The sequence below is a fragment of the Physeter macrocephalus genome, chromosome 9 (genome assembly GCF_002837175.3).
Source record: "Physeter macrocephalus isolate SW-GA chromosome 9, ASM283717v5, whole genome shotgun sequence".
NCBI classification, from domain to species: Eukaryota; Metazoa; Chordata; class Mammalia; order Artiodactyla; family Physeteridae; genus Physeter; species Physeter macrocephalus.
This window is the reverse complement of record NC_041222.1, coordinates 23,665,534-23,692,208: the sequence shown is the minus strand read 5'-3', so window position 1 is coordinate 23,692,208 and position 26,675 is coordinate 23,665,534. Positions and strand designations below refer to the sequence as shown.

Below are 26,675 nucleotides of genomic sequence, written 5' to 3'. Positions count from 1 at the left end.
TGCATCTGTCGTGCATTCATTCATCCGCGCACAAATTCCCACTTAACTCAGCGCACAGTGTCTGCACCAGGTCCTGGGGTGCAGAGGGTACAGTCTCTGCCCTTGAGGTGCGCAGCCTAGGGGGAGACATCCCGCAAATTAAAAAACAAAACAAAACACAACTCCGTGGTGAACCCAGCCAAGGAGGGTTGTCTACTCAAGTAGCAGGGTGTCCCGAAGGAAAAGGGGCCTTTCTCAGGGGGTTTGGACTGGGCTAATTCGCGTCCATGGCCGCCAAATACCTTGCGACAAATACATTCTTTTGTTGTTCATGGAAATGAAACAGTTTTTCAAGTCCTTCAGGAGCTCGTCCGCAAAGGTGGGAGAGGAAACTCAATCAGCACAAGAATGTCAGCCAGGAGGAAGATGGGTGGATAGGCGGGGAACCCCCTGCGCCCCGCCCCGAACCTCGGGGGAGGCCGGCGACCAGGGCTGGGGGAGGTGGGGACTGCGCGGGGCCGCGCTCCCGCCCTCCTCGGCGCCTGCGGACCCGCAGGCGGCGGGCGGCCCGCGAGGGGGCGGCGGCTCCCGGGCTTTGTGGCCGCTGCGCGCGCGGTGGGACCTGACCGGCCGGGGGCGCGCCGCCGCCGCCCGGCGCTCCGGAGCCCGCGGCCCTCCCGGCCGCCCAGCCTGCGAGAGGAGACGAGGCCGCCCGCGCTCGCATCCCGCCGGCCCCTCCCCTGATCGCCGTGGCCGCTGCGCCGCCGCTGCAGGTAGGAGGCTGGCCCGCCGGGCGGGCCGCAGCGAGGCGGGGGCGCGGGCGAGGGTCAGGCGGGAGGCGCGGGCCAGACGTGCGGGGGCCGCGCGGCCGGCAGGGCGGGCTTCCGGCCCAGGCGCCACGACCCCTGCCCCGCAGGCCCGGCTGCCACCTCCGCGCGCCGCGATGGGACTCGGTGAGTGGGGCCGGCCTGCGGCGTACAAAGCCCCACGGCGCGGACCTCGGGGAGATTCAGCGTCGCACCCGGGGTCGGGGGACTCTGGACTCCGGGAGTGGAGGAGCCGCTTGGGAGGAATCCAGATGACTCGCAGTGCCGGGGTCTCCCCATCCCGGGGTCCCCACTGTATGCCGGGCACTGTGCTCGCGCTTTTCCATACTCGTCTCCTTTAAGACCCCTTGTGTCCCTTACAGGGGTTTAATGGGAGGGGTCTCTCACACAGAGGCTGAGGGCCGAACATCACATCGGTGCCCTCCTGACCTTGGGAAATTTCCTTTGCTCCGAGCCTTGGCTCCTGCTTCTGTAAATGGGGGTGAGATGGGGGGGAGGGATGGTGGCAGGGGAGTGCGTGGTGTAATGCCTACCCCCAGGTGCTATTGTGAGAGATAATGTACGTAAATGATCATAGCTAAATATTGAGCACTTTCTATATACCAGGCCCTAGGTACCAAACAGTTGGCATGAGTTATCTAATTAAGTCATCACACTGGCGCTGTGATGTAGCTACTGTAAATTGCACGAGTAATTTTTATTTAGGAGTAGGAAATAGAGAAGAATCTAGTCTCCCTGTTCTGATTCAGGATATTGGGTGATTCTTAGGTATGGTAACATTTAAGATCACAGATGTACCTGCAGTGTCAGGAGAGTGGTTATAGGATATATTTGTTACACATTTAAAACGGGGAGGTAGGATAATATCAGGGCCAGGGGTGTGCATTTTAGTATGTCAGATAGGTCAATTGTGTTACCAAGGAAATTGTTGAATATTAATTCAAAAACATAGTTCCTGAGTTAGGACTGAGGACTGCTAGGGGAGTTTGGGGCCAGAGAGACAAAGGGTGGACGGGGAGGAGAAGGGAGGATTCCGAAGCTCTGGAAGAGGATATGAAGGAAGGGACCAGGGTCTACCACCCCAGAAGTTTTCTGGACCAGGATTCCATCCTGCACTTAGAGACCAGGCATCCTGTCTGGGAGGAGAGAGGGGGAGGGATCCTGAGGTGAGATCAGTGAATTGTCTCTTCTTATTCCCAGGACACCCCAAAAGTATTCAGACGGGTTGAGAGCCAGGTGACGGGGCCTCCTAAAATGTCATGGTCGCTTCTCATGATTCTTGAAATTCTTTTACTATGTTTGAGGCGATTGGGATGCTCAACAACCCTGAAGATTGGTAAGATGCTTAAAATATCAGTACAAAGACTGAACTGATGTAATGAAGGAGTGTGTTTGAATACAGTTCCCTTGGTTAGAGAAGCAGTGGGCCTGAGGAGATTATTTTGGGGTTCAGTTTGAAATGGGGAGGACTGGAAGGCTTTGGACCCTGAAGAAGGAAGAGAAAGGCAGGAAGACCCAGGCACTGCACCCAGGGGCAGGGGGTAGGAGAGCTGAGGACCCACAACACCATCTGAAGAACACCCACCCGGCCCGCTAGTGCTCAGCTACCCAGAAGGCACCCCTTCCTCTCCCGACTGTGACCGTGTCTTACTTGAGTGTTGTTTAAGGTCGGGGCTGAACTCAGGCTGACTTTTCTCCTGAGTGAGCAGGAAAGGCTTCTTAGAGAAGGGTTGTTTTAAAACCAGGACTTGAAGGAGGGGGTGTTTGGGCACATAGTGATGGTGAAAGTAGGGAGCCGTGTGCCTAGTAAAAAAGAGCAGTTGCTTTGCAGAGACAGACAGTGGGAGGTTCGAATCCTAGGTCTGCTATTTCTCCGCCATGTAATTTTTTGGTGAGGATTAAAGAATGTTTTTTCAAATGCCTGGTAGGGAACTCAACAAGCACTAGGACCTTTTTCCCTGTCCATGGTGACAGTTGTTTAATTCTTGTCTGCTGAGCACCAGTCTTATGCTGAGTCATACGCTTCATGCCGGGGAGAGAGATGAGTCAGAAATTATGTGTTTCCCTTAGGAATTTCCCAGCCTAGTGAGGGAGATGGACACAATGAGCAAATCACAGAAAATATGGGAAGTACAATCATATGCAACTGGCAGTGAGCTCAGAGAAGAGTAACTCATTCATTCTGGATAGAATACTCAGGGCTAATCTATCTCTTTAACAAGATTTAACAAGATGAGACGTTATCATAGAGGTTTTGAATGCTACACAAATTCCTAACTTCTATCTTTTTTACCTCTGCCTTGTCTTTGCCCTGATATCCTCTCTCTTAAAAAAATATCTAGTTGCAGTGTGTACGTAGTTTGTAAGCTGCCTCAAACTCATTTTAGGAGGAAGCTGTTATAAATAAAATAAACATAATAGCCTGGGTATTAGTTGAGGAAGGCTTCACAAAAATTTCATGAGAGTTGGACCTTGAGGGTTAAAGATGAGCCCTTGGTGGATCTTGGCGTAAAGAATTCCAGCCAGAGGAGACCCCATGTCTAGAGGCATGAGAACACAGTAGGTTCAATGGCACGAAGGTGAGTTTGGTCTGGTCGGGTTGAAACATACATGGAAAGGGTGGTTTGGGGTGGGGTGGAGGGGGCACTGTAATTGGGGCCAAATCTGGAAAGGCCTTGAATGCCTTGTGAGCAGTTTGGACTTTATTGCTTAGGTAGTGGGGGAGATGTCAGAGGTTTACATGCAGGACTGTGGCATCATCACTATGTTTAAGAAAGATCCCTCTGGTGGCTGTGTGGAAGAGGAGCTGGAAATTTGGGAGATCATTTTGGGAGACTAGGGCTGACCTTGGACATAGGCAATGAGGATGGGAGCAGAGAGAAGAGATTTTGAGGTAAAATGTATAGTAGTGGTAAATGTGATGAGTGGTTCCATGTGATTGAAGAGCACGCTGAGGTTTCTGCTTTGAGCCAAGTTAGTGTGGCTGAAATTATCAGAAATCAGGAGGTCTGTGGGTAGAGGAATAATTCGTTTGCTTTTGGAGATTTCTGAGGTACCCATAATGGACAGCTAGATAGAGGTGGCTAGGAGACAATTGGAAATGTGTGTGGTGCTGAGGAGAGAAGATGGGGCTGGAGAGAGGTTCTCCCTGACACCCCTACTTTCTTTTGAACAAACACCTGAGAGTCAACTGTGTGCTCAAGATACAAGTAAAATGTAGTTCCGTGCCTCAGGAGCTCAGATAGAGGAGCCCCTCGAGGGTATGGATAGATTGCAGTACAGAGTAATTCTGAGGGCTGCAGGAAAAGATAAATACTTGAGACCCTGGGCCCAGAGATTTGAGAACCGTTGATGCTGAAGTGGTGGGCCTAGAGGAGAGAGTCCTCACAGACAAGAAGTGGGCTGGGGACTTCCCTGGCTGTCCAGTGGTTAAGACTTTGCTTTCTGATGCAGGCGGCACGGGTTCGATCCCAGGTCAGGGAGCTAAGATCCCACATGCCTCGTGGCCAAAAAACAAAAACATAAAAAAACAGAAGCGATGTTGTTAACAAATTCAATAAAGACTTTAAAAATGGTCCACATCAAAAATATCTTTTAAAAAAGCAGCAGGCTGGAGGAGGAACACCTTCATAAGGGGACTTTCTGTATTGTAAAAGCACTTTCTGTGGAGGGTGCTTTAATAATGACTCCAAGGGAATTTCAGGGAGACTGGGATGGGGGTGGGGAGATGGTTTAGGAAGGAGCAGTGGGGGAGGGGAAGGAAGGGGTCAGGACCTTTAAGAACCTGCCTCTGGTTCACAGAGGGAACTGTGCTGGAGGGGGGACGGGAGGGGGGATCTCTTGCCTTAAACACAAGGCTGGTTCTGCTCACAGTCACCCTCAGACACAGATGGTAAAAATAAACACTTCCCAGTTACTTGGCTGCCTGGAGTGGGTGGCGAAGGGAAAGGGGAGGGAGAGCACTGGAGGAAGCAAGTTTAGTGCTAGGTTTAGACTGGAAGCTCCCCTAAAGGAAAGAAGGAAGACGGAGAGGGCACAGGTGAGTGACCATCCTGAGTAGACAGGTCTGAACGCGTGAGAGCAGATACACGGCCAGGTGTGCACGGGGACAGTAATGTCTGACTGTTCCTACCTCTGTGTCAAATGAAATCACGAAGGCATCATAGCTGTAGAAATTTGTTGTATCATGTTGTAAAAAATTTGGCATACAACAGTATTTACAAGAAGAAGCCAGGAAATGATTTTTGTTATGAGAAATCCTTTATAGAAGAAGAAATTTAAGATAGTAGAACATCTAGATATAATTAGTAAAAAATGCGAATGGTGAGAAGGTTAGTTTCAACGTATATTCCACAAATATTTATAGAGTACCTACTGTGTACCAGGTGGTCTTCAAGGAGCTGGGGCTACAGTAGTGAAAGAGAGATCCCATCACCTGCTTTAGATGTTTCACTTGGAGCTACTTAACCTATAGAGTTAAACCTGGGCGTGGGCCTTAAATCCTCTGAAGTGCTGAGATCACTATATTCTGTGGCAATGTTCTCTTTCTTTGGCTAGTAGCTCCACTAGCCTCATAAATAATCAGAAAATACCATCTATGCGTCTTTGGCAGAGAACTGTGGAAATTAGGTTGCAGAAAAACCATTGTAGCAGCAGTGCTAGTATGGACTGCTAGCACCGGATGGGGCTTTAGAGAACACCCATTGCAGCTTTATTTTTTAGAGATGAGGAATCAACAGGGAGGAAAGGGGACTTGCCTGACGTCACAGAGTGAGTGTCAGAGTTGAGAGCAGTGCCCTCGAGTTTTCAATTGGGATAGTGGGGAAGGCTTGAGGGTACCTAGCAAAAGGGCATCTTGATGACGGGAGGGTTCCAGAGAAGAGATGTGGGGGGAGGGGTTGAAAACAAATAATGAAGCTTTGCTTTTAGGCCCTCCTCTGTTACTGGGACCCCAGGAACCCCCGTAGTTTGCTCTAAGCCTAAGTTTCCTCATCTGTAAAATGAGAGGATTGGACTGAAGTCCTTTTTTAGTTATAACATGTTAGGATCTATGTTGTTTCCAAAAAAAGTTGTTTGGAGGATACAGAGTCAGGAGACAGAGTTAACAGACCGGGATAGGAAATAGGCTCTCATCTCTTTAGAGCAAACTCATCACCCATAACCTGTGGCCCGGCCTCCCTTCAGAGATTGGCTGCCACATTTTCTGCAGCTTACTCACCAATTCTGTATTTGTTCCTTCTTTCAGTCTTTCCAAAGTGGCCCTGCTTTGTTCTAATGCTAATTCTATTTCCAGTCTATTCTGATAGGAATTAAGGTCTTTATTCTAAATCCCACCCAATCCTGGAGTAACACCCCTGGGCACATCTCTGTCATTGTGCTTATCACACTGCCTTGTCACCAGCCCATCCACAGTACACTGTGTTGTGATATGTCTTCACTGGACTGTGGTCTCCTGGATCTTAAGGAATAACCCTCCCTCCGGTGTCTGCGCATGTAGGTGCTCTAGGTGCTTGTTTAATCCTCCTGTATCCTCTTGGCCTCTACTTTCTCTTGATCCCCCACCGTAGTGCGGACACACACACGTCCTGGTCATTTCTCACTTTGAAACAGTCCCTGGCATGCACCGCCTCCTTTCCATTAACATCACCATCACTCAGAATCCAGGTCCTTTCTTATCAATTATTTATCTGAATGATCTCCTTCAGCTCTCTCTGTTCATATCCTATACATTCTTAAAGATCTAGCTCAAATGTCCTCTTGTTCATGAAGAGTGCAAATTAACCTCTTCTCTCCTCTGAGCACCCAGGGTGCTTTGTCCTCTGTTATGGTGTCCATTTCATTGTACCTCTCCTTTTGGTTGTCAGTTTCTGCATGCCAATGCTCCTTCAGCTTGTCTTTGTATCTCCCACATACTCGAGGACAGTACTGAGGCTTTGGTAGGAGTCCATTACATATTTGTTGAATTGTGTGTCTATGAATAAAAGAGCCAATAAGTATTTGAGTATATACTGTATTTAGACCACTATTCTACTTTTGGAAGCAGTTCAGTATGGGTGAGAGGGGTGCAAAGAACTAAAATTTATTGAAGATCTAGTCTGTGCTTCTTTACTCCCATTGCAGGACACTTGTGTAGAGAGAATAAAGCAGAGTAGGGAGTATTAACCCTGTTTTACAGAGGAAGCATTAGAGGTTAATTGACTTGCCCAAAGTCACACAGCTAGGTGAGTGCTGAATTCAGGATTTGAGCCCAGGTTCTCTGCATCCACTGTCTTGGTTATTTCACTTCACTTTAAGAGCAGTAGTGCATTAATATCCTAATATCTGTCTGAAGTCTCAGTGTCACAGATTTTTAGTCATGGTTCCCATCCTGAGTATTGACTTCAAAGAACTCCCTTTTCTACAAACAGCAGTAGAAGTAAAATGTGGCCAACTTTCTCTGGGCTTTGCTCAAATTTTAGACTTAGTTTGACCCTTGGTGGACTTAAAATATTATTAGATGGTGTGTTAAGTCAGCTTGGCCTGCCATAATAAAAGAACACAGACTGGGAGGCTTAAACAACAGAAATTTATTTCTCACAGTTCTGGAAGCTAGGAAGTCCAGATCAAGCCCTCATTCTGAGGGCTCTTCTCTTGGCTTGTAGGTGGCTGCCATCTCTCTGTGTGCTCACATGGCCTCTTTGTAAGCCTTGGGGTTAGTGGGGGGAAGGGCAAGCTCTCTGTTGTCTTTTCTTCTAAGGACACTAATCCTCTTGAACCAGGGCCCCATCCTTAGGACCACATTTAATCTTACTTCCTTCCTTAAAAGCCTAATCTCCAAATACAGTCAACCTGGGAGTTAGGGTTGCAGCAAATGAATTTTTGGGCGGGGGGAGGATACAAACATTCAGTCCCCTAACAGATGGATTTTTAAGGTGCATATTAAATGTACTTATTACAATCTTCTGGTGGTTTAGTCAATGTTAGTGTTTTGGGAATTGTGCTGATTATTTCCTCTTTGTTCTTTTATGGTATTGGAATCCTGCTATTTTATTTAGTCTTGTCTATGGGTCTTTGCTTAGCCCAAGAGGAACTTCCATTGCATTTGGATTTTGCTATTTTATTTGACAATTTTTACTTTAATGAAGCTTTTTGGTGTACTGATTGTTTTACCATGTATGATACTCATTCTGTGCATGGTAGACAGTTTTATGACTATATCAAAATACATTCATTCATTAAATTTTGCTGAGGCCCCACTGTGGGGTCTCTGGGCTGCTTGTTGTCCTACAACCACGCCTAAGAATGGGTAGCACTCTGTCTAGAAGAACAGCAGACAAAAAAAGATGATCCATACAGAGGGGAGTTGGGGGGAAGGGAAGGGCAGTTTCTAATAAAGGCTAATGTAGCAGAGAAGGCTTGTTGTGTTGTCATCTATAACCAGTTATGGACGTTCCTAAGCAGTTTTAAGCTATAATGTGCTTTCTAGCCTCGAAGTTTCTGTTAATAAGCTTCTCTTGGAGATCTCTTTCTTTGGGAAGTGTTTGTTTACTTAGGACTGTCAGTCAGGTGCTCAAGCAGAATGTCAGCATCCAGTTCCCCTGAGGTGTGGACCATTTTAAAGCTCCATATTATTGCTACAGTTACATTTCAAACATACATTCTTAGCAGATCAACAGTGGAAATTATTTCAGAACCCTAGTTAGAGTGAGAGGGGTGCACCTGGGTTGGGGTGGGGAGCTGTGGACCCTAGGTTTGAGACCTAGAATGGGGGAGGTGATGGGAGTGGGGAAGGGAGGGGAGGAGCCAACAAATGGAGACGACGGAAGCAGGCACAGCTCTTCCTAGGTTGTCCCTGCTGACAATCAGACTGCTAATTGATATGTAATTTGAGCTGGGGCACTAGAGGCTGTCACTAGATCTGAAAGAAGAGGGCTAAGCAGATCAGAGAGCAGCCTGGGCATGGAGTCAGACCTGGGTTTGAATCCTAGTGCTGCTACTATTTGTGTGATCACTGGCAAGTTACTGAGCCTCACTTTTCTGATCCGGGAAATAGGAATAATAATTGGTTTAGTGGGGATAAACAGCCTGCTGCAGGAGGCTTTTGGGGATCCATGGGGGACCTTTGGGGTACACTATCTCACACCAGAATCCCTTTATAGCCCGGCAGGATGCAACCACATGGCTGAGGGAGGCCTGCTGTTCTACAAAATTAAGCAAAGTAAATTGGTAACTTGGATTTACTTAGCTAGTGATTAAATAATAGTTTAATTAATAGGCTATTAATGGTCCCCAGGTGTTGGTAATTCTGAGTATTTGCTTTTGAGAGCCGTTGTGTAATTTCTTCTGGTATTTCTGATACTTTCATAAAGTTTTGTGGGTTTTTTTTTTTTTTTTTTTTTTCACAGCCAAATAAATAAACAAATTTATTTTAAAAAATATTGTCAAGGTCACAGTGAACGAAAGATAGTACAGCGTTGCTATATACCTCCACACTCTGTTTCTCATATTGTTAACATCTCACTTAAGTATGGAACCTTTGTCACAATTAATGAACCAATACTGATACATTATTATTAACTAAAGCTTATACTGTATTCAGATTTCTTTAGTTTTTGCCTAATGTCCTTTTTCTGTTGCAGGGTCCCATCCACAATAGCACATTATTATATTTAGTCATCATGTCCCCTTATGATCCTTTTGTCTGTAAAACTTTCCAGACTTTCCTTGTTTTTGATGTCCTTGTCATTTTAAGGAGTACTAGTTAGGTATTCTGTCCCCCAGTTGGGATTTACCTGGTGTTTTTCTCATTATTAGACTGGAGTTTTGGGTTTGGGGGAGGAAAACCACAGAGGTAAAGTGCCCTTCTTATCACCTCATTTCAAGCCTATCAACATGACTTATCACTATTGATATTAATCTTGATCAGCTGGCTGAGGTAGTGTTTGGTTTATCTACTATAAAGTTACTCTTCCTTTTCTCCCTTTACATACTGTACTCATTGGAAGAGTCACTATGCACAGCCCCCACTTAAGGAATGGGGAGTTATGCCGGAATTCTTTGGCGTGGCAAATTTATCTATTCTCCCTCATTTACTTATTTATTCAATCATATATGTATGGACTTATGATATTTATTTTATACTTTGGGTTCTAATTCAATACTACTTTATTTATATTATTGCTCAAATTGTAACAACTATGGCCAATGGTGCTTTTTCAATTGGCTCCTGTGTCTCTTTGACACATCCCCATAACTGTGTGTGAATGTGTGTGTGTGTGTGTGTGTGTGTGTGGGTGGGGGTTTTAACAGTGTAACAAATGATGCTCTCAGGGGCTATTTTTGGGAAGATTAAATGATAGTGCATATTAAGCAGTTAGTATTGTGTCAGACTCACAGTAAAGGCTCAATAAAAATTATCTGCTATTGTAATTATTGCTCTTATTAGAGACTCAACTGGCCACACTTAGGTTAAGATACTTATGAATTTAGACTCCCCCCAGCCCACCACCACCTGGTGGCAGTTAGTGGTACTGCACACATTGTGAGGAAGAATTATTAAATTGCTTGGAACTAATTCCATGTAGTTTCATTTCCACTAAGTATCAAAGGGACTTTGTTCAGGCAGAGTATGGCTTATTTGCCGAGAGCTGCAATTCATATATCACTAAACAATGAAGGGACATTTTTTCACCTCCACAGTTGGCATAGATTTTAAAAATGTTAACAGCAGAAGTCAATGAAGTGGGCATGTCAATTAGTACAACATTTCTGGAGGGCAGATGGTGATGGAACAAAAGTCTTGAGTGTTTTTATATTTTGTGGCAACCATTCCTCTTCTAGGAATTTATCTTGAAATAAGGATAGAAAAAAATATTTATTTAAAAAGAAAAAATATATAATGTATAAAATAGCATTACGTTTAATAGAATGAAACAGGGAACAATCCCTTTTTCATTTGTGAATCAGATTCCCAATCCTTATAGCAGTGATTCTTAAAAAGAGTGGGTAGACATCTTCTGGGGGCAGATGAATTGGGATGGGCTTCAGATCAGAATCTGCTCTGGGGGCTGTGTAGTTTAAGAACATTCAGGATACATATTGATTTCATAATAAAAGCTATAGAACATAAAGTTGAACGTAGTCATCTTGGCAGAGAGAGATCATATAGAAGAGATATATTATAGGGAGGGTATGTTAATACATTTCAGTTTGGGAACACTGATTTATAGGAAATAGGAGTATTGATGAAGGCAAAAATTAATTTGGGAACTTTGGGGAAGAAGGGGCCTGGATTGGATCATTGTAGGAACATTAGAGCAACGTGACTGAAGCGTAGGCCTGATAATTTAGGGGTACAGGGACACATCTCCAAAGATAAATTCCCCCTCATTTCTTTTTGCCCAAGACCTGAGGGCCAAACCACCTTTGACTTGTCTAAATCTCTCGATTTCTGATACTGATGTGTCCATGATGAATGTGAGGTACCTTGTATCTGGAGACACTGATCACACTAACTTCAACTTTTGGGAGGAGGTGGTACATAGTGGGGGACTCTGACCAGGCTCTGTTGCCCCCATGTAAAGCCTACATTCTTTGGCCTCTATTTCAAGGCTCTCTGATCTGGCTGAGTCCCCTCCAGCCTCAGATCTAACAGATTTCAGTTATTTACAACTATAGTAATCCCTCCCCAGGCATAGTAGGTGAAGAGCTGACTTGTAATGGTGTGATTTTAAATCAGTGTACCATAAACTTAAAAGTCACAGGCTCCCCCCACCCCCCAGCTTTGTATTGTGGAACTTTTCAAACGTGCACAAAGATCAAGAGAATTTTTTTTTTTTTTTTTTTTTTTTTTATCTTCTGGCACTACAAAATTCTCCAGACTCATCTTGTATATTTCCTACCCTATTAATAGAACCAACCATTTCTCCAAGAAACCCTGGTTCCTTTTATTGGAAAATGGTATTAGAATCTAAGATCTAGGCACTCTGAGCATAGAATTCAATTTTTACCTAGTTAAATGTATCAATCGTGCCTTGTATAGCTTTGCTTTTTGTATCTTATATAGGAAAGTATTATCTTTTTTGATAAAACGAATAAGATCTGTATATTATTATTATTTTTTAAAATTTATTTTTGGCTGCGTTGGATCTTCATTGCTGCATGCGGGCTTTTTCTAGTTGCAGTGAGCGGGGGCTACTCTTCATTGTGGTGTGCGGTCTTCTTATTGCGGTGGCTTCTCTTGTTGCCAAGCATGGGCTCTTAGCACGCGGGCTCTAGAGCACAGTCTCAGTAGTTGTGGCGCACGGGCTTAGTTGCTCCACGGCATGTGGGATCTTCCAGGACCAGGGCTTGAACCCGTGTTCCCTGCATTGGCAGGCGGATTCTTAACCACTGCGCCACCAGGGAAGCCCTCTGTATATTATTTTAATACTTGTACAATTTTCTTTTACATGTAGCTTTAAAATTCATCTGGAATTTTTAAAATATGATGTAGAGTAGAAATGTTATTTCTTTGTAAATGGATAGCTAAGTATCTCAACCCCATTTGTGGACTAATCAATCCTTTCCATATAGTTTATACATATGATATTCCCACATGTCCAAGAATATGTTTGGGCTTTATTTTAGTCCTTGGATTTAGTTATCTATTCCTGTATAGCAACATGCAGGTTTAATTTATATGAGTTTATAGAATATTTTGTTATCTGGTAAGACAAGTCCCATCTCTGATCAAAAAAGTAAAATAAAACTTTCTTCACTATTCTTGAACATTTTCTCTTGCAGATGAATTTTAGAATCAACTTGTCAAATTCCATGAAAAATGCTTTGGGGATTTTAATTGGTATGCACTGGACCCTTCTTTCTTATCTGGCTACAGAAGTGGTTCTCAAACCACTGGCTGTAAGAATTAACTCTAAGAACTAAGAAGAAATGTGAGAGCATAGAGCCTGTAGAGAGAAACAGGACTTTTTTTTTTTTTTTTTTTGTGGTATTCGGGCCTCCCTCTGCCGTGGCCTCTCCCATTGCGGAGCACAGGCTCCGGACGCGCAGGCTCAGCGGCCGTGGCTTACGGGCCCAGCCACTCCGCGGCATGTGGGATCCTTCCGGACCGGGGCATGAACCCGTGTCCCCTGCATCGGCAGGCGGACTCTCAACCACTATGCCACCAGGGAAGCCCAAGAGAATAACTTAATTAATCTTTGTGTACCCATCACCCTTTTTCAAATGTCCCATTTTTGGCCAGTGGGACTCCTTTCAAGTTAGTTTCTAATTCTTTCAATACAGGTTGGTCAGGGTTTTTTTGTTTGTTTTTTGGTTGTTGTTGTTTTAATTAATTAATTTATTTATTTTTGGCTGTGTTGGGTCTTCGTTGCTGTGTGTGGGCCTTCTCCAGTTGCGGTGAGCGGGGGCTACTCTTCATTACGGTGCGGTGGCCTATCCCGCTGCAGAGCATGGGCTCCAGGCACATGGGCCTCAGTAGTTGTGGCTCACGGGCTCTAGAGTGCGGGCCCAGCACTTGTGGTGCATGGGCCCAGTTGCTCTGCAGTATGTGGGATCCTCCCGGACCAGGGCTCGAACCTGTGTCCCGTGCATTGGCAGGCGGATTCCCAACCACTGTGCCACCAGGGAAGCCCGGTTGGTCAGTTTTAAATGGACTATATCATCAGTATCTTGATGCTTGCCTGTTATTCTGAAAAATCAGAGGCTTAGAGAATATAAGGAGGACTGGGCGTGTCGGCCCTTTCCACAAAGGGGACATGCAACGCTTGCTTTATTGCTGCATTCTCTGTTGCTTAGCAACATTCTTCCCATAATGTAACTGAGAGATTAATTTTGTAGGAAGTTTCCTGTGATCAAAAGATGTGGAAAACTGTGCGGTCATAAAACACACATAGGTTCAGTGGAATAAGACATTTATTAAGCATTTATTGTGTGAAAGATGCTGGCTCAGCACTGGGGAGGATGGCAAGATGACCTAGGGAGTCATGGTTGAGTAATTTGGAGTCACCCAAGGTGAGAGCTCAAGAGATAGTTGTGAAATGATACTTAGAATACCAGGCTATTCAAACTCACAGAAGCAGAGAGTAGAACAGTGCTTACTGGGGGCTGGAGATGGTGGGGTGGGGGAAACGGGGAGATGTTGGTCAAAGGGTACAAAGTGCAGTTATGTAGGATGAATAAGTCTAGACATCTAGTGTACAGGAGTGATGACTGTAGCTAATAATACTGTATTGAATATTGGAAATATGATGAGACTAGATTTTAGGCGCTCTCGTCATGCATATAAAAGGTAACTATGTGAGGAGATATGTTATTTAGCTTATTTGTAGTAATCATTTCACTATGTATGTTAAATATATACAATTTTTATTAAAAACATAAAAAGGTATGTAGACTGTAATAACGATAAAGGAGAAAATGTAATGTCATTTCAAAATTTTAAAATAATATAAAATTGGTAACTTTTACTATAATATGTGAACAAAGACTTTAAATGAATATGCATTAAAAAATGGCTATTACTTGGTGTGTTTAAAAAAAAGATTACCAAACTATTAGGGCAGTCCAGGTTCTTAACTTCTGAAGTCACCATCTTTGTGATCTTGTACAATCCATTTCACCTTACTGGCCCTTAGTTTAGTTCCCTCAGTTGAAAAGAGGGATAAGGAAAATGTGGTATATAGGTACACAAAGGAATATTATTCAACCACAAAAAAGAAGGATAGCCTGCCATATACGACAGCAGGGATGGACGTTAAGGGTGTTATGCTAAGTGAAATAAGTCAGACAGAAAGACAAATACTGTATGATCTCACATGTATGTGGAATCTAAAAAAAAAAAAAGAAGAAGAAGGAAAAAGAAAAAGAACTCATAGATATCGAACAGATTGGTAGTTGCAAGAGATGGGGAGCTGGGGGGGGCAAAATGGGTGAAGGTGGTTAAAAGGTACAAATTTCCAGTTATAATGTAAGTAAGTCCTGGGATGTAGTATACAGCATGGCAACTATAGTTAATAGTATTATATTGTATATTTGAAAGTTGCTAAGAGAATAGATCTTAAAAGAAAAAAATTGTAACTGTGTGGTGATGGATGTTAACTAGATTTGTTGTGGTGATCACTTCCATATGTGTATGTATATATATATAAATAAATAAAATCGTTATGTTGTCTACCTGAAACTAATGTAATGTTATATGTCGACTATATCTCAATTTTTAAAATCCATTAATTGGTAAATGGATATAGACTGTGCTACATCTATAAAATGGAATACCATTTGGTAATAACAAGGAATGAAGTATTGATACATGCTACAACATAGACAGACCTTGAAAACATTACGCTAAGTGAAAGAAACAAGTCACAAAAGACCTCATATTAAATTATTCCATTTATATGAAATGTCCAGGAAAAAAATAAAAAAAAAGAATAGAGAGGCACTGGACTCAAGCTCTAAAGTGTCCAGGCCCTTACACTTCTGAAATTATATTAATTATTTACACAGAACTGTATACTTTTAAAAGAGGCCCGCCATTGTAAAGCAATTATACTCCAATAAAGATGTTTAAAAAACAGAAAAGTAAATAAAATAAAATAAAAGTGGCCCTTAGACCTTAAGGATCACAGACTCCAAGCCCTCATTTTAAAGGATAAAGAAACTGAGGTTCTTCTAAGAGCATGGACCTAACGAAGGTCACAGACATAGTGATGGAAATGTCAGATCTACTGGGGTGATTTCTGGATGATTCTGAAATCTTGGTAGTATTTACATTATCTGTTGTATTAGATCACACAGTGGCTTCTCTTGTCTTCAGCTGTGACAAAACTTTGAGAGACCTGTTTAGTTTAAAAGCTGCCTAACATTATGAATTTGGGGAATTATCTGTTCCTTAATATTAAGCAGAAATAAATGAACACATTAGAGTTCCACACAGATGTTCAACTTTTTTTTTTTTTTTGCTATTCTGTACCAGATAATCACAAAATGGTCAAGACCTACAGCAAAAGTCCTACCTGAAAATCTGCTTTTAGGTAAAAACCCCATTCCTTGTAATCTTCTGAATGTTATCTTGAGAATACCACAATTCAACATGAGTGGAAAAGAAAGTACCGTATTTCAGACCAGGGAATCAAGTCAGGGATAGAGCTTGAGTGATTCGCTGACTTGTTTATTGCTGGAGTTGGTACTGATTGTTTCAAACTTCCTGTTCCAGGATAGCTAACAGCCAGGAGAAACGTAGTGGAAAATGCAAAACAACGAAATCATAAAACCTGCCAAATACTTCTCAGAATTGGAAAAGAGCATCCTGCTGGCTTTAGTAGAAAAGTACAAGTATGTGCTGGAGTGTAAGAAAAGCGACGCGAGAACTATTGCCCTCAAGCAGCGTACCTGGCAGGCGCTCGCCCATGAATACAACTCGCAGCCCAGCGTGTCGCTGCGGGATTTCAAACAGCTGAAGAAGTGCTGGGAGAACATCAAGGCTCGGACCAAAAAGATTATGGCCCATGAAAGGAGAGAGAAAGTGAAACGGAGCGTCAGCCCCCTTCTGAGCACCCACGTCCTGGGGAAGGAGAAGATCGCCAACATGCTGCCCGAGCAGCTGTACTTCCTGCAGAGCCCTCCCGAGGAGGAGCCCGAGTACCATGCTGATGCGGCCACCCAAGGTATCGGCGCCTGACGCCTGCTTGCATGTTCTCCTTGGGTACCTGTTTGACTTTGCGATTTTCAAGTCCTTCATTTTGAGGGAATTTAGAAAAAAGAAACTTTCATATCAAACTTGACTTTCTCAATACAAAATTTCCCAATTAGATAGGACATTCAAGTCGTACATAAAAACAGAAGCTCTTATCTCCTTGTGTCTCTCTTAGAGAGATCTCACTTATCTCTGTTATTACTTAAGAAGGAAAAATAAGGGGCTACATCAATATAGTTATTAATGAAGTATCTTAGTTGCTTATGTCAATCTCTCTCAAATATATTAAAGAGAACTGGAGGATTTATATTCATTCACTCTATCGTATTTTTTTTCAAAAAATAGTTTTTGAGGACCTATTATGTGCAAAGCTCTGCATTAAGTTACTCTAAATGCCACATTAAGAAAGTGAACTATTTCAAACTTAGGAAAAGTACAGAGACTAATATAGCAAACACCCATTTAGCAGTCACCCAGATTAAAAACCAGCATTTCTACCCATTATAATATTGTGATCTATAGTTTTGGTTTGTGCACTCTAGGAAACTTGAGAAATTCTGGAAAAAAATCAGTTTTAATATACATCCACTGAAAAGAGAAAAATGTCATACATAATTCTTGGGGAAGGAAAAGAATGTCATATAATCAAGGCTGTAGTGATAGTGTGTTATGGCTTTAAAAAGTTGGAATTAAGGGGCTTATTGAAATGTCTCCAGGCAACGGCAGGGTGAGGATGCATATAGATAAATTGCCAATAATTCCTGCCTCTTTTAAGATAGGAATGACCAGTTTAATATAAAGATTGATTGCAGTTTGCAGAAAATATACTTGAAGCAGAGGAAGATTTCTGGGAAGGCCAGAGGGCTGTTCATAAGGTGCTCCAAGCACCCAGGAAGCAAGCATTTGCCTAGGAAAATCCGATTCTTGGCTTGCAGGATGAGAAATTCACTTATTAGTGTCCCCAGAGTAAATTGACCTCTGAGGGACTGGTTAATTAAAAGTCACAAGAAATTGTCTAAAACCAAGAATGTTATCGATATAGAGTGGAAAAGATAATAACCAAGTGAACAGAATACATGTTTTTGATTAGCACTTTTTTTTTTCCCATTGGCAGATCATCCTGGGAAGCTAAATTATGATCAAATGTTTGTTTTCTGATCATTTGGCCAAGGTTAAGTCTAGGGAGCCAGTTGGGCAACCATAGTGGTGAATGTCAAGAAACTCATGTATTATTTCTCAGGGTAGGAACCCTGTGTCTGAGTTCTGATTCTTGAGCTCCTCAGCCAGGGCAGCTCCCAGAAGAGAGTGTTGATATGGATACTGCCAGCTCTCTCTCACCCCTCCTTGTTGCTGCTTCTGTGGTGGAGGGGGCCCGCTGCTAATTGAGTGTCCTTGCTTTGGAGATGTTTATAGCTTCAGCCTGTTCCTCACCATTATGCTGGCCTTGGAGCGACTGCGTGTCTGTGAGGCAGTGAAAGGAATGGTGCTGGGGGAGGGAGGGAGGTGAATCAGCAGGGCTGCTTTTCAAATTGCTCATATTCCCTGGGAGATGTTGCTGAGGAAGATGCTGGTGTGTACTGCATGCAGTTTACTTGGCAAATCTGTGATCTGGATGATTGTGTATTGATTTCATAGATTTATTTTAACGGGACAGTCTTATTTCCCCATTTTCAAATTCTAGGGTAGGATCTATCTAGAAAGTCCATTCCACAGATTTTTTTCTCTTGCTTTTTAGAGGAAAGAATGTAGTTCATTTACTCATAAAAACAATTTCTAAATTTCCAGCAAGAAAGCAATAAATATGGATTCTCAGTGTCCTTCCTGTAGTGACATTTGCTAGAGACTCACTTGTAAAAGAGATTTATTTTAAATTGGATGTTTGTACATATATGACACATGAGACTTCTCTTTGTTGGTGATTATTAAAGTACAGCCATATGCTGCCTGGTTCCTGTTTCCAGGTCAAATCTGGAGGGCGGTGGAGAAGCATGCTGCTTTGTCAGTTGGGAACTGTGTTCAAAGTATCTGTAAACTCTAGTAGTTAAGGTACTGGAACGCTTTCCATACATTTAAACAGCTTTGAGGTTACCTCACTCATTTTGCATTTCAACTTAGTTTTAAGAAAGAAAAAGAAAGCTGGAATTGTTAATCATCCCTTCTGGGTCTTTCTGGGGAAGAGATTGAAAACCTGCTATAGGGTTATGGCTCACATTCCACTGTGTGTATTTTGACACATGGACTCTGTGTGTGTGTGTGTGTGTGTGTGTGTGTGTGTGTGTTCAGTTATTATCTCTACTAACTTTGTCTCTACTATCTCTTTGTCTCTACTGTGCTGTACAGTACAGTAGCCACAAGCCACAAGTGCTGGTAAGCACTTGAAATGTGGGGAGACTGAATTGAGATGTGCTATAAATGTACACACTGTATCTCAAAGATTTAGTACCACAAAAGAATGTAGCGGGGGCTTCCCTGGTGGCGCAGTAGTTGCGCGTCCGCCTGCCGATGCAGGGTGTAGCTATAAAATATCTTACTAATAACGTTTATGTTGATTAAATGTTGAAATGATAATACTTTAGATATATTGGATCAAAAATATATTACTAAAATTAATTTTACCTCTTTTTACTTCTTATGTGCCTATGAGAAAAATTTTTAATTACATATGTATCTCATATTATATTTCTATCGGCCAGCTCTGTCCAAACACCTTACAGAGTGCCTGTGACAGAATTAGGTGCTGAAAGATTTGTTGGAACTTGTTAAGCAGGAAGGAGCCTGGCAGATTCCACTAGAGGCCTCCCTCCAACTGTTTCTTGTGTGAGATGGCTTCAGCTGTGTCATCTTTTTTTTTTTTTTTTTTTCCAGATTCTTCAATAATCTAATGTTCTATGCCCTTAAGGGTGTTAGACCTTAAGGTATCCAGGTCTGGTTATGTCCCAGTGATAACAGAGGGCCTGTTGCATGATGTAAGCCAAATACACAGTAAAATCCAGAAATTCCAAGTGCTTGTTCATTTGAACCTATTTGGCTTCTCTCCTTTGTAACAGGGGTTTGATTTTCCCAATAATGAATGACTTAAAATAAGGTGCTTAAAAATTCCACACTGAGTCTCAAGATAGTGAACAAACACTATTTTAAAATGCCCTCTGAGCCTCAGTTTCCCCTTCTGAAAAACGAAGGAGTTGGGCTTGAGTTAGTTTTGCAGACCATACCACGGATGGGTGAACTAGTTGTCACAATCCCCAGCAGTGAGGAGGTGAGGGGAACCCAGCTGCAAATGTGGATGTGAGAGAGCCTGCGCTTCCGGAGCCTGTGCTCCACAACGGGAGAGGCCACAGCAGTGAGAGGCCCGCGTACCGCAAAAAAATAAATAAAATAAAATGCCCTCTGAGCCTCAGTTTCCCCTTCTGTAAAACGAAGGAGTTGGGTTTGAGTTAGTTTTACAGACCATACCACGTATGGGTGAACTAAATTTGCTGTCACAATCCCCAGCAGTGAGGAAGTGAGGGGAACCCAGCTGCAAATGTGGATGTGAGAGTGGGGTGGAGGGTTGAGCCAGGGCAGCAAATGGCTGGAAAACTGGCCTTCAAGAGGTCAATGTCAGCTTTGAACTTTCAAGCCTCAAAAGTATGTCTTTGTCTTTTGATCTGATGATTTGGTCTAATATGATTGTCTCTCATTCCAGTGTATGTACTCACTGTAGATTTATGTACAGAACTAAATATCCCATTTATTCATGTATAAACCATAATAAAACCAGTCAGATATTTCCCCTCACCAGCAGATCTTGCATTGGAAAAGGAAAACAAATATACAAATTTCAGCAACCTCAGAAATTTCATTAAACCTGCATAGAGGCCTAGTTCATTTTAGAGTTCAGTTATACGTTCAAGGAATCAGTTCCTATCATAAAGACAGCTACCATAATGTCTGTGCCATGCAAAATTATCCCCATTTATTGTGGTTCAACTGCAGACTCTACTGCCTCTGGTGAAGGCACTCAGCAAGTTCTTTTCACAAATAACACCCTTCAGGACGCCCCCTTCCTGTTTTACACAGCATTGTCTCAGAACTTGTGGCCAAAGTAATTCAAAAGCAAGCCAGCAACAAACAGGGACTCCTGAGGCCAGTGGTACTAAACTCACAGGCCAGAAGGGGACCCTGTGACCTCTCCAGGAGCTGCCCATTCATAAGCTGACAAAATGTAACCTCTAAATACAAAATTCCAATTATCAAAAACAGCTGTGTCATCTTGATCACCATCCCCTGCATGCATATTCTTAGCTTTGTCAATGACTTGCTCGAAATGTACATCTGTAGTTGAACACGGTAGTCTTAAAATTTAACACTTAGGAATGTATTTGTAAAAAAACAGTATTTTCCCTTTAAATATATTAAAACAATTTATACCCTGTAGATTTATGATCTGTGATAATTTGCCTTTGACACTTATCTTCCATTATCTTTGGGGAAGAGGTTTGCGGAACAAACTAAGGGAGCCAACAAAATTTGCTAGGAGTGGTCGGGAGGGAAGGATGGCCAAATGTCAAATACACTTAGGAAAACTAAGCTTTCAGTAGTACTCAAATATCTTGAGAAAACTTACACTTAATTCATATGCTATTATTTCTCTACTATAAAGCTATAATCCAGTAACACAGACATAGGTATGCAAAGCTATATTAAATAATGCAAACATTTCTTAATAATTTCCATTATTATCACTGTTTAGACCAATCCTATTCTTTTGGGGTGGGAACTCCAGTAGAGGGGACTGACTTATATTTCCAGTCACGGCACACTAGCATCATTGGTCTGGAAAAGCCCTTTTTTTGTGTGTTACTTATACATTTATTACTTTTTTATCCCCATTCATCACTTTCATTATTTTCTTCTGCACCTTAATCATTCTAAGGTGCTTGTGTATTCTCTCACATGTTCTTGAAAGCATGCGTCGGTGTTGTGTGTGCCTATATGTTAAATTTACATGGATTAAAAATTGTGCAGTAGATACCATTCCTTTTCCTTTTGCTGCTTTTCACTTAGAATGTTTTAAATATCTATTCCCATTGCAGCGTGTAAGTCTAATTTGTTTCTTTTAGTTGATGGATAATATTCCGTAGTATGCATCCCCCACATCTTATTTATCTGTGTTCCCAGTCTGTCCTGTTTCCTTTGTTCTGCTAAGAAGAGCTGAGCTTTGGCCTGTACACAGTTTCCTTCCCATCCTTTTACTGCCTTAGTAGGTTTTCCCGATGAGCTTAAACATACTCAGATTGCCCAAGTGGAAGAATACCCCCTTTGACTGTGTTCTCTGCTCCCAGGAAAGCTTTCAGGCCTTCCTATCCATTTTGCACAAGATCGAATTGTTTTCTACTTCAGGTGGCTTTGTTTTACCTGGGAGAGAGATTACATGGTGTGTGTTTGCAGCAGGTTGCCATGCCCAGGGTAGTCTTTCTCTAATTAAGAGGAGATTCTCCCCATCTGAACACTAGCTTCCATTCATTGGAGCTAATATTTGTGTGAAAGTTAATTATTCCATTGAGCTTCTCTAGTTGTTTTTTTAAAAAAATTATTTATTTATTTTTGGCTGTGTTGGGTCTTCGTTTCTGTGCGAGGGCTTTCTCTAGTTGTGGCAAGCGGGGGCCACTCTTCATCGTGGCGCGCGGGCCTCTCACTATCGCGGCCTCTCTTGTTGCGAGGCACAGGCTCCAGACGCGCAGGCTCAGTAGTTGTGGCTCACGGGCCTAGTTGCTCCGCGGCATGTGGGATCCTCCCAGACCAGGGCTCGAACCCGTGTCCCCTGCCTTGGCAGACAGACTCTCAAACACTGCGCCACCAGGGAGGCCCTAGCTTCTCTAGTTTTAAGCCCCAACTTCTGCCAGAGGCTTAAGAGGCCTGGCTTTTTAAATTTAAAATGCGTTTGTTAGCACACATTTAAACTAAAAAAATTAGTTTTAAAGTAGAGTCATTTCTCTGCTCCTGGACATAAACATGCTGTCTTCACGTTCACAACTCTAGAGAGAAATTTGGAGATCAGAATTTAGGATATACACCCATATTCTTAATAATAGATGGTTTTGTAGTTGATACAACTTGGAGATTGCATTTTAAGACACATAAGTAATCAGCTGAGCAAGTGACACAGTGAGAGGCCAGGTGTTGTAGTAGCTGAGCTTGGATTTTGGAGTTGTGCAGACCTGGATTGGAGTCCTGGTTCTTTGAACTAGCCAAATGACTTTAGATGTTGTGTTTGGCTTTTTATACTAATACCTCCCTCAGAGGGTTGCTGTAAGGATTAAATGAGATAATGCTGCAAAGCACTAGCCTAATGCCTGGTTAGCTACTCAGAAAATGGTAGCTGCTGTCGTCATCGTCATCACCATCACCATCATCAAAAGGCCAATAATTACTGAGATAACAATGAGCATTTGGAAATTGGGAGAGATGAGTAGCATTGTCAGGGCATGAACTTTAAAGGCTCAGAGGAGTATTCAGAACTATCCTCTGGAATGAAATCAAAGAGAAAAGAGGCTAAAGGTACCAAAAAACGTCTAATGTGTCCAGTCTTCTTTGAAGAAGTTTCAGATCTGAGACTAGAAAGGAAACGGATGAGGTAATCCTCTTTGCATCTGATCCCATCTGAGGGATCCTATTCTCCGGGCCAAGCCTTTCCTGTTCTTTTGTCCTGTGCCTCAGCTCTCCACTCAGAACACTGTTCTTTCTACACAGTTGTGCTGTGTTGAGAGGGATGTGACCTACTGCAGCCAATTCATCCTGCGCACGTTTCTTATATGCCTAGCAGTGTGTCAGGCCCTGTTCTGGGTCCTCCAGGAGGATGAACTAGAGGCAGTCTCTGTCTTCAAAGTAATCAGAGACCTGAAGGGGAGGTAGTTAAACCGCCAGTTTTAACAAGTGCTCTGCCAGAGGTAGGCTTAGGAACCAGTGGGAGCATGAAGGAAGGACATCTAATTGAGGCTATAGCCGCTGGATTTGGGAAAGATTCCTAGGGAGACATTTTCATTATCTCTGGATGACAGAGAAGTCCTTTTAACCGTCTCTTTCGAAAGTAAGGTTTTTACCTTTTCTTTTATCTTAATTAGGGACTAGTTATTGTTGTTACCTAACCCCTTGGAGTGAAATAATCTAAATAAACAGTAGCCATTTTCCTTTTATTAACAGACTATTATGAGTTAGGTTTCCCCCAGTAGCCATTAATATTCCCAGCATCCCATCTTCTGGAATAATGGAGTGGATGTAATAATGTAATCAGCTCTGTTAATAAATTGATATTATTTTTCTCCAAGGAGATGATTCTCATTATTGGAAATATAAAGCTTCCCAAGAAGGCATTGGAGTCGCAGCTAGAAGATTCCATGGGTTAGTGGGGTTAGTGGTTTCCTTATTGAAGCTTCCTAATTGATACTTGTATCATTGCCCAATAAAAATACAAGTGCAAACATGGCACCACCAAATGTGTCATCCTTTTATATCCATAAGCTCTTTCCCCCTTTTGTTCAAAGCTTCAGCCCATAAATATTCACTAGGCATCCACTAGGTACCAAGCAAAATAATTGGTGCCCAAGGATAAAAGAAATGATTAAGGCATGGTCCCCAAGTAATACTAGAATGTGTTAAGTGCTGTAACAGAAGAGTATGTACAGAGAAAGGAGAGGGCTGAGGTTTCACAGCAAATGGCATTGATCCTGAATGAAGTAGGGGTTAGGAGGGAGGTTGAAAGGGGAAACTGGAGTAAGAGTGTGTGTTTGAGTAAGGGAGTGGGGACAAATAGTGAGCCCAACTTTAGCTGAAGGAGCAGTGAGACAGAATTATGGGAAAAAATGAAGATTGTGGTAGGATTGGAGGGTACACAGGGTATTTTGAAGAGTAAGGCAAGGAAGGTCGGAGCCAGATTATGAGGGTTACTTAGGGTGGATTGAAAACAGAGCCAAAGATAGGAACCCCAGGGGAACATTTAAGTGTGAGTCCTGACAGGAGGCTTAAAGAGCAATCAGAGAGGAGGGTGTAGAAAACTTAGGAGAGAGCAATGGTTCAGAAGCTAATAGAGGAAAGAAATGTCAAGAAGGGGCTTCCCTGGTGGCGCAGTGGTTGAGAGTCCGCCTGCCGATGCAGGCGACACGGGTTCGTGCCCCGGTCCGGGAAGATCCCACATACCGCGGAGCGGCCGGGCCCGTGAGCCATGGCCGCTGAGCCTGCGCGTCCGGAGCCTGTGCTCCGCAACGGGAGAGGCCACGATAGTGAGAGGCCCGCGTACCGCCACGACAGTGAGAGGCCCGCGTACCGCAAAAAAAAAAAAAAAGAAAAAAAGAAATGTCAAGAAGGATTGTCAAGTGCTAGGGAGAAGTTACATATGAGGGACGTTGTCTTTGGGATCTGAATATTGACCCCCAGATGGCGGTGCTAGAGGCAACAGCCAGATGTAGGAGACTGAAGAGAAGTCTGAGGAAGTTAAGCCAGGGAGTGTAGGCTCACCTTTCAAGGAAGAACCTTTGTTAAGATGGCTATCCTGGGTAAGGGTTAAGATCTGTGACCAGGACCCACAGCAAAGGTGCCCTTGTGGAGACTGAACTTCAGTGTTCGTGGCTGAATGAGAATTGGAGAGGGAGATAGACTGAGGGAGAACTTAGTCTGAAAACCCACTGCTGGCCTCATACTGTGGTCTTCTGCTCCCTGGGAGTCGTGCACATGTCATGTTAGGATTTATATCCACATAACCAGGTCTCCAATTCTTGATAAGCACAATCTCTGACCACTGTTCCCATAGTTCGAAGTGCCAGAAATGACGTAATGAAACCCTTTATCATTACTTCTTCAGGGAAAATTGCTTTTGATTTATGGGTTTTTGAGAAGTCAAGTGGGGCAGGGATACCTGTGAACATGCAGACCAGAGCAGATGCTACTTCAGATCATCCCGTCGTGGGGGACCCTGTCATTTGAAATAGGATTGATTTACTCTCTGCCTGTAAAATCTTTGAACATGTTTTCTGCTACTGTTTTTCAGAATCATTTGCTGTTTCAAATAGAGAACTGTGCGATGATGAGAAAGAGTTCATACATTTCCCAGTATGTGAGGGGACCTCTCAACCTGAACCCTCGTGTTCAGCTGTCAGAATAACAGCCAATAAAAACTACAGGAGCAAAACCTCTCAGGAAGGTGCTTTAAAAAAGATGCATGAGGAAGAACACCATCAACAAATGTCCATCTTACAACTGCAGCTGATACAGATGAATGAGGTGCATGTGGCCAAAATCCAGCAGCTAGAGCGAGAGTGTGAGATGGCAGAGGAGGAACACAGGATAAAAATGGAAGTTCTCAATAAAAAGAAGATGTATTGGGAAAGAAAACTGCAAACTTTTACCAAGGAATGGCCTGTTTCCTCATTTAACCGGCCCTTTCCCAATTCACCCTAAGATGGTGGGGTGTGGCTCCCTTGTAATTAATCTGTGTTGGCAAAGAAGGTCTGGAACACGAACTTGCAGTCGGTAGCCTGTCACAGAGCTACAACTAGGAAGATGAGAGTGGTAGTAGTCACTTATTTAAGAATACATTCAGGTAAACAGCTGCACCCTATGTACCCCTGAAGTGGCAAAGAAGCTGTTCGAGTCTTCTGAAAATTATCACTATGAGTGCTATCATTCTGAATGTAATGTCTCTTAATTAGAATTCATACAAGAACCATGTGTGAGTGTTGTTGTTGTATTTTTTTAATCAAATGCAAGTGTGACTATAAAGGAGTGTGGCTGGGTTTTGTGGGGTTTTTTTTCTTTTTTTAAATAGACGTCAGACCTTGTCTATCCAGATGAATGCCCTCCCATTGAAAGTGGCCGTCCTGGGAGGACACACGTTTCTCCAGTGGTGATGCTGTCGCTCAGAATTTGCTAGAGGTCTTTCGGAGCCTCCACAAGAGCTACAGCACACTTTTCATTTTTTCAATGTCATCTTTGGAGTGTGGATTTTCTGGTTTTAAACAGCCGAACATAATGGAAGGCTGTTTTCTAATGTGGCTCATAGGCTGCCTTTTAAGGCCTTCCTTTCCCCAAAGAGGAGTTCCAAATAATGTCTCCAGCAGGTGTAGCTTTGTTGGAACTAAGGATGTGACTACTTTGAGGGAGAAACGTTCGTTTAGAGCTCTACATTCTGTCATGCTTGTTTTATTAAAAGACAAGACTTG

At 43.0% G+C, this 26,675-nt stretch overlaps 1 protein-coding gene across 4 annotated transcripts; it reads left to right on the top strand.

The window, feature by feature from the left end:
• Positions 1–627: 627 nt before the first annotated feature.
• MSANTD3 (Myb/SANT DNA binding domain containing 3) lies at positions 628–26,675 on the top strand. 4 transcript variants are annotated; one of them, XM_024126480.3, is made up of 3 exons: positions 628–752; positions 16,003–16,453; positions 25,505–26,675. In XM_024126480.3, exons 2-3 carry the CDS (start codon positions 16,036–16,038, stop codon positions 25,912–25,914), a joined length of 828 nt encoding a protein of 275 aa, XP_023982248.1. In that variant the 5' UTR covers positions 628–752; positions 16,003–16,035; the 3' UTR covers positions 25,915–26,675. The 4 variants fall into 4 exon arrangements, with proteins under 4 accessions (XP_023982248.1, XP_028349553.1, XP_028349552.1 ...); XM_028493752.1 differs by lacking the exon at positions 628–752 and adding an exon at positions 844–932; XM_028493751.2 differs by lacking the exon at positions 628–752 and adding an exon at positions 2,031–2,142.